The sequence below is a fragment of the Heterodontus francisci genome, chromosome 5, assembly GCF_036365525.1.
Source record: "Heterodontus francisci isolate sHetFra1 chromosome 5, sHetFra1.hap1, whole genome shotgun sequence".
In the NCBI taxonomy this organism is placed as follows: Eukaryota; Metazoa; Chordata; class Chondrichthyes; order Heterodontiformes; family Heterodontidae; genus Heterodontus; species Heterodontus francisci.
In genome coordinates, this window is record NC_090375.1 from 8,588,517 (window position 1) to 8,601,599 (window position 13,083).

The 13,083-nt window shown below is 44.9% G+C and overlaps 2 protein-coding genes across 2 annotated transcripts in view; both read right to left on the minus strand.

Moving 5' to 3' along the window:
* The window catches only part of LOC137369715 (actin-2-like), a 26,911-nt gene continuing 13,828 nt past the window's right edge, over nt 1-13,083 (minus strand). The window contains exons 2-3 of the mRNA XM_068031075.1: nt 8,018-8,147; nt 1-1,349 (exon numbers count right to left, since the gene is read on the minus strand). Coding sequence (XP_067887176.1) covers nt 345-1,349; nt 8,018-8,137 — 1,125 coding nt within the window. The 5' untranslated portion in view covers nt 8,138-8,147 and the 3' untranslated portion in view covers nt 1-344. The remainder of the gene's footprint in view (nt 1,350-8,017; nt 8,148-13,083) is intronic.
* Nucleotides 11,696-12,162, minus strand: LOC137369511 (actin, cytoskeletal 3). Its single transcript, XM_068030768.1, has one exon. It carries the CDS (start codon nt 12,149-12,151, stop codon nt 11,702-11,704), a length of 450 nt encoding a protein of 149 aa, XP_067886869.1. The 5' UTR covers nt 12,152-12,162; the 3' UTR covers nt 11,696-11,701.

Here is a 13,083-nt window from a genome sequence, read left to right on the forward strand (position 1 = left end):
ATCATTTGACAAAGGTTTATTTCAGAATGCAGTTACTTCTAAAATTGCAAGATACAAATTCATTACTCAATGTTGAGTATTAGTATTGAGGCCTTTGGGAGAGATGTGATAAACCTGCTCCTAAACAGGAGTGATGTTCCTTTCAACCCTCCCCTTAACAGGCAATTGAACTCTACTCACAAAACTGTCTCCAGTACCCAACTTAGATTCCAATTCGAGTTAGAGGTGGAAAGAGGAATTGTAAAAGGAAGCAGGATGTATGCAACAGGATACAAAGATAGAGCAGAGACTGCAGGTTATATTGTAAGTGAACTAAACCTGGCAAGTAAAAGCCCTGCAGCAGGTTAGAAGCACTTGCGATGGATTATAGAGGGACCAGACTCATCATACTCTTGCTTACTGATCCACATTTGCTGGAAGGTGGAGAGAGAAGCCAAGATGGATCCTCCGATCCACACTGAATACTTCCTCTCGGGTGGAGCAATGATCTTGATCTTCATTGTGCTCGGAGCCAAGGATGTGATTTCCTTCTGCATCCGATCAGCAATACCTGGGTACATGGTGGTTCCACCAGACAAGACAGTGTTGGCATACAGATCCTTCCTGATATCTACATCACATTTCATGATGCTGTTGTAACAGGTCTCATGGATCCCAGAAGATTCCATCCCAGGGACAGAGGGTTGGAAAAGGGCTTCTGGTGCCCTGAAACGCTCATTACCAATGGTAATGACTTGGCCATCAGGGAGCTCGTAGCTTTTCTCCAAGGCTGAAGAGGAGCTGGCCGTCGCCATCTCAGATTCAAAGTCGAGGGCCACATAGCAAAGTTTCTCCTTGATGTCACGCACGATCTCCCTCTCGGCTGTGGTTGTGAAGGAATACCCACGTTCAGTCAGGATCTTCATCAAGTAGTCAGTCAGATCCTGGCCAGCCAGGTCTAATCTCAGGATGGCATGAGGCAAGGCATACCCTTCATAAATTGGTACAGTGTGGGTCACACCATCACCAGAATCCAGCACAATGCCAGTCGTGCGGCCAGAGGCGTACAAGGACAGTACGGCTTGAATGGCAACATACATGGCCGGTGTGTTGAAGGTCTCAAACATGATCTGGGTCATTTTCTCCCGGTTGGCTTTGGGGTTGAGAGGTGCCTGAGAGAGGAGAACTGGATGCTCCTCTGGGGCCACTCGCAGTTCATTGTAGAAGGTGTGATGCCAGATCTTCTCCATGTCATCCCAGTTGGTCACAATGCCATGTTCGATTGGATACTTCAGGGTCAGAATTCCCCTCTTGCTCTGAGCTTCATCACCAACATAACTGTCTTTCTGACCCATTCCAACCATCACCCCCTAGAATGAGGAATAAAAACAAAAAGATCAATTCACAGTAAACCAGGGCAAAGAGACCGACACTAAAAGCCATCAGGGAGCTTCTGTTCTGACCTATATCCAGGGCTTCTAATGAATGCAAAAGCATTTAAAATAGATTTCCTTGTGTGTTATGCTCAGCTCGAGAAAACAGTTGAACATGCTCAGATCAGGGCTGAAGTTGGAGATAGAGGTGTCCAGACACCTGTATTAACTACACTTGTAATATAATTGTATATGGCCAGAAAAAGTAAAAGGAAGCCCATGGGATAAAGGGGAATGTGGAGAGTTCAATCCAAAATTGGCTCAGTGACAGGAAATCATGTGTAATGTTTGACAGATGTATTTGCAAATGGTAAGTGGTTTCCAGTGGTGTTCCACAGGGAAGTGTTGGGTCCCTTGTTGTTTGTGATGCAGATTAATGACTTGGACTTAATTTGGGAGGCATGATTGGGAAATTTGCAGAGGATACAAAAATTGGCCGTGTAGTTGATAGAGGATAGCTGTAGACTCCAGAATGATACCAGTAGTTTGGTTGAGTGGGCAGAAAAGTGAATTCCATTTGCCAATCAAGAGAGGTAATGCATTTGGGGAGGGCAAGCAAAGCAAGGGAATACACAATAAATGGGAGGATATGAGATGGGTAGAAGTAGTGAGAAATCTTGAAGTGCATGTCCACAGGTTTCTGAAGGTGGCAGGATAGCTAAATAAAGTAGTGTGTGTATGGAATGCTTTCCTTTATTGGCTGACATACAGAATACAAAAGCAGGAATGAAACGCTGGAATAAAAACAAGAAATGCTGGAAATACTCAGGTCTGGTAGCATCTGCGGAGAGAAGCAGAGTTAATGTTTCAGGTCAGTGACCCTTCTTCAGAACTGGCAAATATTAGAAATGTGAAAGGTTTTAAGCAAGTAAAGCAGCGGTGGGGCAAGAGATAAGAGGTGTAGATAGGACAAGGTCACAGAATAACCGACCAGAAGGTCGTGGAGCAAAGGCAAATAATATGTTAACGGTATGTTAAAAGACAAAGCATCAGTACAGATAGGGTGTAAATGGACTGAAACCTGAACAGCCACAAGCACAAACATGAAAAAAGTGGGTAAGCAAACTGAACAAACTAAGATAAATTTTTTTTTTTTGAATGTATAAAAAGAAAAACTAAAAATAAAGTACAATGGGGGGCCTCCCCATCATGCTCTGAAATTATTGAACTCAATGTTCAGTCCGGCAGGCTGTAGTGTGCTTAATCAGTTTAGGAGATGCTGTTCCTTGAGCTTGTAATGCTGGAACTGTATTAAATGCTATTTCGGCATCCCTTTGATAGTGTCGAGGCAGTAGAGTGTGTGGTATCAGTAGGTGTCCAAGAAAAGTGAGTACAGACTTGAATTGAAGTTGGATATTTATACCATGCAGATGTACTTACTAATTAGAGAAGGAGGCGGCCACTCGGCTGTTCAATAAGTTCATGGCTGAACTGACTACTCCACATTTCTACCTGCCCCCGATAACCTTTCATCCCCTTGCTTATCAAGAATCTACCTACCTCTGCCTTAAAAATATTCAAAGAATCTGCTTCCACTGCCTTTTATAGGAACAGCATTCCAAAGACTCACGACCCAAAAAAAGTTCACCTCATCTGTCTTAAATAGGTGACCCCTTAGTTCTAGATTCTGCCACAAGGGGAAACATCCTTTCCACATCCACCCTGTCAAGACCTCTCTGGATCACATGTTTCAATCAAGTCGCCTCTTACTCTAAATTCCAGTGGATACAAGCCTCGCCTGTCCAACCTTTCCTTGTAGACAGCCCGCTCATTCCAGGTATTAGTCCAGTAAACCTTCTCTTTTGTCTCCAACATATTTACATCCTTCCTTAAATAATGAGACCAGTACTGTACTCCAGATGTGGTCTCACCAATGCCCTGTATAAATGACACATAACCTCCCTACTTTTGTAGTCAATTCCCCTCATGATAAACATTCCTAAAGTTTTCCTCATTATGTGCTGTACCTGCATACTAACCTTTTGCAATTCATGCACTAGGACACCCAGATCCCTCTGCATCTCAGCTCTGCAATCTCTCACCATTTAGATATGCTTTATTCTTCCTGTCAAAATGAACAATTTCACACTTTCCCACATTAAACTCCATTTGCCAGATCCTTGCCCACTCACTTAATCTGTCCATATCCCTTCGTACACCCCCTTCTGGCCTTTTCACAAGTTACTTTCTGACCCATCTTTGTCATCAGCAAATTTAGCAACCATACCTCTGGTCCCTTCATCCAAGGGATTTATATAATTTGTAAACAGTTCAGGCCCCAGAGATCCCTGTGGCATACCACTAGTTCCATAATTCCTTAATCGATGTAATGAATGAGTCGAGTTGCAGATCAAGGCTGAATCCAATTGGATAGTGAAAATGGGTAAGGGGCTGATAGATTGACTCATCTGGGCTGTATACAGTAAATAGTTTTGTGATGGCAGTGGTACTGCCAATCAGAATCCCTTAGCACTTGCCATAGGAAGTATTTCCCCAACCTATCTCATGTTGGGAAGATTGTGGAACACCCAATACACAGATGTACAGGCAGGTAAAAATATTCTTTACCTCATGCAGGCAAAGGTGTCCATCCCAGAATTAAACTGGGCAGCAGATCTAATGGAGTCACAAGGATAGAATCGTGCTAGCCACAAAATATTGGCTTCAGGAGCAAGAGTACAGGCTTCTAATGATGGAGGATTCATGCTGGAGTAAGCAAAAGCCAAATCCAGGACCCCAACACAGTTCAGAGCCACATTGAAGAAGTGCTGCACTGTCTGATGGGCAGAGGCTAGAAAGGGAAGGGTAGGAAGGTCAGTCTTAGAGCATTAAGTCCCATCTGCCTACTTGAGTGGATGCAACAGGTCCCACTGCATTTCTCCACCCCCCCAACAGCAAAGCTGAACAGTTCTCCTGGTTAACACACCTCCACTAGAACAGTGGAACTGATCATTGTGTTAGTGTTATCCTGCAGTTCTCAGCCTTCCTCCAATCAGATGCCCAATCCACTGGAGTCAGCTCTTCTTGCTTCCCATTCCATCAGCTCTTGTTTTCTATTCTTCATTCAGGCTGCTCTAACATTCCACCTGCCAATCAACTCTGGTCCTTCAAACCTCAGCATTTTGTTTCTCTACCCTTACCTGTTCAATAGAATTTAAAAATACAGGGGAAAAAAAAAGCTATTCACCCCATTGTGCTGTCTCCTTAGCTATCCAATTCATCCCACTCCTGCTTTCCATAGCCCTGTAAATTGCTTGAACATACAAATTAGGAACAGGAATAGGCCACTTGGCCCCCTGAGCCTGCTCTGCCACTCGACAAGATCTTGGCCAATCTGATTGTAACCTCAACTCCACATTCCTGCCTACCACCACCCCCCCCCCCCCCACCAAATAATCTTTCACTCCCTTGAGTATCAAGAATCTACCTTAAAAATATTCAAAGACTGCTTCCACCAACTTTTGAAGGAGAGTTCCAAAGACGCATGACCCAGAGAATAAAATTCTCCAATCTTAATGGGCAACCCCTAGTTCTAGAGTATCCCAAGGGGAAACATCCTTTCCACATGAGCATTGTCAAGACCCTTCAAGGTCTTGTATGTTTCAATCAAGTCACCTCTTACTCATCTAAACTTCAACAGATATAAGTCTAGCCTAGCCTGTCCAACCCTTCCTCACAAGACAACCTGCCCATTCCAGGTACAAGTCTAGTAAACCTTCTCTGCACTGCTTCCAAAGCATTTACATCTTTCCTTTTAAAAAAAAAGAGAATAGTGTTCACAGTACTCCAGATGTGGTCTCACCAATGCCCCATATAATTGAAGCATAACCTCCCTACTTTTGTATTCAATTCCCCTCGTGATAAACGATAACATCCTATTATCTTTCCTAATTACGTGCTGTACCTGCAAACTAACTTTTTGCGATTCATGCACTAGGACACCCAGACCCCACTGCATCTCTGAGCTCTGCAACCTCACCATTTAGATTCTGTTTTTTTTTTTATTCTCCCTGCCAAAGTGGAGAATTTCACTTTCCCACATTATACTCCATTTGCCAGATCTTTTCCCATTCACTTAACCTATCTATATCCCTTTGTAGCCTCATGGCCTCTTCACAAATTACTTTCCTACCTATCTTGGTAATCAGCATATTTAGCAACCATTCCTTCATCCAAATCATTTATAGAAATGGTAAAATGTTGAGGCCCCAGCACAGATCCCTGTGGCACACCACTTGTTACATCTTGCCAACCAGAAAGTGACCATTTATGCCTGTTTCCTGTTAGCTAGCCAATCGTCTATCCATACCAAAATGTTACCCCTGCAAATATGAGTTTTTATTTTCTGCAATAAATTGATGTAGCACTTTATTAACTGCCTTCTGGAAATTTAAGTGCAATACATCCACCAGTTCCCCTTTATCCACAGCATATGTAACTCCCTCAAAGAACTCCAATAAATTGGTTAAATATGATTTCCCTTTCATAGAACCATGTTGACTCTGCCTGATTACCTTGAATTTTTCTAAATGCCCTGCGATAACATCTTTAATAACTTCTAACATTTTCCCTAAGACAGATGTTAAGCTAACTGGCCTATAGTTCCCTGCTTTCTGTCCCTCCCTTTTTGAATAAGAGTTGCATTGGTTATTTTCCTCCCTTCTATTTCCTGACTTACAGCTCTTTCTCCTTTATTTATCCAATTCCCTTTTGAAAGTTACTATTGAATCAGCTTCCACTGCTGTCAGGCAGCACATTCCAGATTAGAACTGAATGATTCCCCTTCCGGTTCTTTTGTCTCACTGTTTACGTCCTAGTTTTAAAAAGGAGGGCCAATGGTTGAAACATGGATTTTATTAGAAACAGTTGAGGCAGAATTGGTGGGAAACCAAAGTCACCTATTTTGCTGTTTGTGGGATGATCTTGTACTAATTGGCTGCCACATTTACTGACACAAGGGGCTCTTTGGGATAAAAGTCACTTGCCATGAAGTTCAGTCAGGATGTCTAGATATTGTTGTGGGAGACTGTTGTGGCAGGAATGTCACTGAACTAGTAATTCAGAAGTTCAGGCCAATTCCTCTTTGTGCCATAAACTATGATTCTATGGGTTTAAATCCCACCTCAGCAGTTGGGGGAATTTAAATTCCATTAATCCAAATCTGGAATTGAAAACTAGTCACTGTTTCATGGCACCAATACTCAGATTGTTGTAAAAACCCATCTGGTTCACCAATGGGCTTCAGGGAAGGAAATCTACTGTCTTTACTTGGTCTGGCCCATGTGACTCCAGACCCACAGCAATGTGGTTGACTCTTAACTGCTCTCTGAAATGGCCTAGCAATACACTCAGTTCTCAAGGGCAATTAGGGGTGGGTAACAAAAGCTGGCCTTACCAGTAACACCCTGATTCCATGAAGTAAACATCCTCCCAGGAGGGCAGCTCTTGACAGTACAGCACTACAGTGTCCAGTGAGCACACTCAAGTCTCTAGAGTGGGACTTGACACAACCTTCCGATTCAGCTACTCACTGAGCCATAGCACTTACATCAGATTCCACAGGAATGCTGTACCAGTGACCCACCTGCAAAACTTTTCTTGGATTGGGTGCAATGAAAGTATTCCAAACGTAAATAACTTGCACTCCTGGATCAGACCTGCAAGGTCAAAGTAACCAGAATATTTTCTTTGAGACTGAAGGGACTGTGGAAGAGCAAATGGATTTGAGAATCCATGTACACAGCCATTAAAAAAGGATAAGGGAAGATTCAGCTGGAAAAATAGAGGAAGCTGGAATTCCGAAGAGAAAGGGATGCTTCAGTTATATATAGACTTGATCATATTCCATCTACAGGACAGTTCTTGCCACAACACCAAGAAATAATATATGTGTCTTGGAGAGAGTGTAGCACAAATGCACCAGAATGATGAAGGCAGGATATTGGTCTTTGAATTTAGAATAAAAATGTAAACAGAGGGAGAAACCATTTCCCTGGCTGGGGAAAGCAAAGAATAAAAACGGGGACAACTTCAAAGTAAGTTAGGTCATGCAGGGTAATGTCAGGAAACATTGCACACATCTGGAAATCCATACCCAAAACTGTCCAGGGTCAGTCAGAAATGTTAAAATGGAGCAATAGATTTTGTTGGACAAGGGTTAGAAGTTGATGTATAGATCTGCCACGATTTAACTAAATGGCTGAACATCCTCCTCGTGCTCAACAAATCCATCGGATTACAGGGTTTAAATAAAAAAAAAATCAGACCAGCAATTAGGAAATGTACAGTCAGTTGAGGATTCAACGACAACAGCAGGAATACACAGGTATATCCAAAGGTATCCCATACAGCTCAGCTGTGTCCGAGCCACAAACCAAGGCTCAGGTTTCAATTCCAGATTCAAATCTGCATCTATGGAAAGTGGAGAATTAGATAAAAGCCCAAAATGGAATCCGAACACAATGGTTGCCACATGACACTGAAAGAGACTTTAGACCAGAAACAGATCTAACAAATACAATTGCTTTTTTTTTTGGAGGGCACAGCTCCCACCCAACACTCAAAGGACAGGATTAAAAGACCTTCCAATTAGTGAAAGAACTCACCTGGTGACGTGGCCTTCCCACAATGGAGGGAAACACATCCCTGGGGGCATTATCTCCTGCAAACCCAGCTTTACACAACCCAGATCCATTATCTACCACCAGAGCAGCAACATCAGCCATGGTTTAGAAGCTGCAGGAGATGAAGAGAACAAAGAAAAACCCATTAGAGACTCAAAGCACATTGGAGACCAGTTACTCATTAAATTAAAGCCAATCTTCTCTACCTTCTGGAACTTCTGCCTTTTTAAAAAAGGTTTAACACAAACCAATCCAAACTCAAGCATTTAGAACTACACCCAACAAATACCACAATGTTCAGAAGTTAGAGCAGAACTTATTACAAACACTTCAAATAAAAGTCAGTCCTTTCCACCTACCAAACTTTGTTTGTCAAACACCACTTACAATCTCACAGAATACAACCACTACTCCTCACCCAAGGGATGAATAATACATCATCCAAGCTCCCTGCTGCCTTTATTAGGTACGGGGCCATCGCTGTCCTGTCATAGGCCATTGAGGCTCATGAGGAGGAGCCAAGAACAACCAATTGAGGCACAGAGCAGGAGGAAGCCCAAAAAAAAACAATTGAGGCCCAGGGGCAGAGCTGAGAATGTCATTTGTTTATTGGCACCTTTTGCATCTTCAATTTCTTTGAATAATACATTTTTCACTTTGCTATCAGTTTAATATTAATGTTTGATTGAAAGCTGCAGTTCAGTTTAACTGAGTGTCTGACTGTCTCCTTTGTCCAATTTCCCTCCACTCTCTATCCCCCTCCCAGAGGGGTAACTCAGGCTGAGTTACCATTCCTCAGGCAGCCAGCAGATCCCTCAACCCGAATTGGAATCAGACAAAGCAGGCAGTTTGCACAACTGTTTCCCATCACACTGCACATGCACACACTCACACACTGCACACTCACACACTGCACACTCACACACTGCACACGCTGCACACTCACACACTGCACACCCCCACACCATACACATCAAACCCCACACTCACATACACATCAAACCCCACACTCATATATACACTGCTCATTCACCACACACAAACACAAACCCCACACTCACACACATACACACACTGCAGACTCGCGCACACACACACCACCTGCACATATTCTGCGGGCACACTGGTTCCACCAGGGACTCTCAGCTCCTGACCTCATTACAGCCTTGGTTTAAACATGGACAAAAGAGCTGAACTCGAGAGGTGAGGTGTAAGTGACTGCCCTTGACATCAAGACAGCATTTGTCAGAGTATGGTATCAAGGAGCCCTAGCAAAACTGGAGTCAATGGGAATCAGGGGGGAAACTCTCTGCCGGTTGGAGTCATACCTAGCACAAAAGGATGATGGTTGTGGTTGTTGGAGGTCAATCATCTCAGCTCCAGGACATCACTGCAGGAGTTCCTCAGGGTAGTGTCCGAGGCCCAACCATCTTCAGCTGCCTCAATGACCTTCCTTCAATCATAAGGTCAGAAGTGGGGATGTTCACACAATGTTCAGCACCATTTGTGACCTCTCAGATACTGAAGCAGATACTGTAGAAATGCAGCAAGACTTGGACAATATCCAGGCATGGGCAAATAATATTCATGCCCCACAAGTGCCAGGCAATGACCATCTCCAACAAGAGAGAATCTAAATGTCTCCCCTTGACATTCAATGTCATTACGATTACTGAATCCCCTACAAACAACATCCTGGGGGATCACCATTGCCCAGAAACTGAACTGGACCAGCTACATAAATGCTGTGGATACAAGTGCAAGTCAGAGGCTGGGAATCCTGTGGCGAGTAACTCACCTCCTGACTCCCCAGTGCCTGTCCACTATCTACAAGGCACAAGTCAGAAATGTGATGGAAGACTCTCCACTTCCCTGGATGGGTGTGGCTCCAACAACACTCAAGGGTTGATCCCCCAGCTTGATAGTAATGGCAGAGTGGGGGATATGCCAGGCCATGAGGTTACAGATTGTGGTTGAGTACAATTCTACTGCTGTTGACAGTCCACAGCACCTCATGGATGCCCAGTTTTGAGTTGCTAGATCTGTTCGAAATACATCCATTTCACATGGTGGTAGTGCCACACAACACAATGGAGGGTATCCTCAATGTGAAGGTGGGACTTCGTCTCCACAAGGACTGTGCGGTGGTCACTCCTACCAGTACTGTCATGGACAGATGCATCTGTGACAGGTAGATTGGGGAGGATGAGGTTAAGTATGTTTTTCCCTCTTGTTGGTTCCCCCACCACCTGCCGCAGACCCAGTCTTGCAGCTATGTCCTTTAGGACTCGGCCAGCTCGGTCAGTAGTGGTGCTACCAAGCCACTCTTGGTGATGGACATTGAAGTCCCCCACCCAGAGTACATTCTGCACCCTTGTCACCCTCAGTGCTTCCTCCAATTGATGTTCAACATGGAGGAGTACTGACTCATCAGCTGAGGGGTGCAGTAGGTAGTAATCAGCAGGAGGTTTCTTTGTCCATGTTTGACATGATGCCATGAGACTTCATGGGGTCCGATGTCGATGTTGAGGACACCCAGGGCAACTCCCTCCCTACTGTATACCACTGTGCCACCACCTCTGCTGGGTCTGTCCTGCCGGTGGGACAGGACATACCCGGGGATGGTGATGGCAGTGTCTGGGACATTGTCTGTAAGGTATGATTCCGTGAGTATGACTATGTCAGGCTGTTGCTTGACTAGTCTGTGGGACAGCTCTCCCAACTTTGGCACAAGTCTCCAGATGTTAGTAAGGAGGACTTTGCAGGGTCGACAGGGCTGGGTTTGGCGTTGTCGTTTCTGGTGCCTAGGTCGATGCCGGGTGGTCCATCCGGTTTCATTCTGTATTGACTTTGTAGTGGTTAGGTACTGAATGGCTTGCTAGGCCATTTCAGAGGGTGTGTAAGAGTTCACCATATTGCTGTGGGCCTGGAGTCACATGTAGGCCAGACCAGGTAAGGACATCAGATTTCCTTCCTTAAAGGACATTAGTGAACCAGATGGGTTTTTTACAACAATTGACAATGGTTTCATGGCCATCATTAGACTAGCTTTCAATTCCAGATTTTTATTAATTGAATTTAAATTTAATTACACCCCTCCCCCGTAGCCCTGCGCTGACCCCAGCCTTCAAATACACCCCTCCCCTGTCATGACAATTTAATATGAAACAAATGGGGCTCCCACAGTTGGATTCCTCCTTGTGTCCCAGTTTAAACGCTGGGCTCCTGTTCCTAGAAATTGGGTGTGATATGAAACCGGCGTGTGGGCCCGATGAAGAATTGTTCTTTACCAGCCTGTGGCCATGGCTTCAGATGGAGAATTGATGAGGATCGCAGAGTCACAGATACACCCAGTACACAAACAAACATTCAGAAACAGAAACTCAACTACATTGTGCTAGCCTCTGATCGAATTGCCCCTCACTATCCTCTCACATGAAGCTGTGCACCGGCAATGCTACTTTGTCGAATCTGCCAATTGATTCATGAATCGGTCCGGAGTTGGGGGAGTGGGAGGTGGTGTGAGGGCATGAAAGAGAATGAGGCCAGCAAATCACACTAAGCAGGCTAGCTGAAAGAGGGGAGCCAGTGTAAGAAAGAGAGTTACGAGTGATGGTCATAGTGTAAGTCAAGAAGACCTGGACCAATTCCGAACCCTGCAGCAGGTTAGAAGCACTTGCGATGGGCTATAGAGGGCCCAGACTCATCATACTCTTGCTTACTGATCCACATTTGCTGGAAGATGGAGAGAGAAGCCAAGATGGATCCTCCGATCCACACTGAATACCTCCTCTCGGGTGGAGCAATGATCTTGATCTTCATTGTGCTCGGAGCCAAGGATGTGATTTCCTTCTGCATCCGATCAGCAATACCTGGGTACATGGTGGTTCCACCAGACAAGACAGTGTTGGCATACAGATTCTTCCTGATATCTACATCACATTTCATGATGCTGTTGTAACAGGTCTCATGGATCCCAGCAGATACCATCCCAAGGAAGGAGGGTTGGAAAAGGGCTTCTGGGCACCTGAAATGCTCATTACCAATAGTAATGACTTGGCCATCAGGGAGCTCATAACTTTTCTCCAAGGCTGAAGAGGAGCTGGCCGTCGCCATCTCAGATTCAAAGTCTAGGGCCGCAAAGTTTGAAATTGTGCCCTGCACACCCAAGTCTAGGTCATTAATATAGATCAAGAAAAGCAGGGGTCCGAACACTGACCCCTGGAGAACCCCACTATATACCAGTCTGAAATACAACCGTTCACCACTCGTCTGTTCCCTGTCACTCAGCCAACATCATATTCATGCTGTCACTGTCCCTTTTATTCCATGGGTTTTAACTTTGCTGACAAACCCGTTATGTAACACTTTATCAAAAGCCTTTTGGAAGTCCATGTAAACCACATCAACTGCATTATCCTTATCAACCCTCTCTGTTACCTCATCGAAAAACTCAAGCAAGTTAGTTAGACATGATTTTCTCTTAAATTTGTGTTGTCTTTCCTTAATTAATCCACATTTGTCCAAGTGATTGTTAATTTTATCCATGTTATAACTCGAGTTTGTAAGGATTGGGAAACACACTGTGGGACTGTTGAAACATAGGCAGGGATTTTATCCAGGCAACGAGGGTCGCGATGTCCGGCAAAAGTGAACCGGCTCCCCGAATCAATTAATGGGACAGCGTTGGGTCTTCCACAGGATCAAGGACCCCGTGATGGAAGTCCCGCTCTCTGAGAGCTGCCAGCCAATCAGAGGCCTGCAGCTTTTTAACAGAGCCATGCCATCACAAAAGACGGTGGCTGCTGCTGGTGGAGTGAGGCCCAGGAGTGGCGTTGGACCCAGGCCACAGGTAGGTCAGAGCAGGAGGAGTCTTGCGGGGTGGGGGTTGCAGAAGAGGGGGGTGTAGGGGAGTCGGTAAGGCAGCGGGGTGGCTCTCAGTGGCCTCTCCCTTCCCAATGTCGGGTCCCTCGTTCAGGCTCTAAGGGCCTCTTAGTGAGGAACTCTCCCCCCGCTGCTCCCCCAGAGGCAGCAAGCAGTCCACACGG

Coding starts and splice junctions, on each gene's coding strand:
- LOC137369511 (XM_068030768.1), bottom strand. CDS start 12,151: ATGGCGACGGCCAGCTCCTCTTCAGCCTTGGAGAAAAGTTATGAGCTC.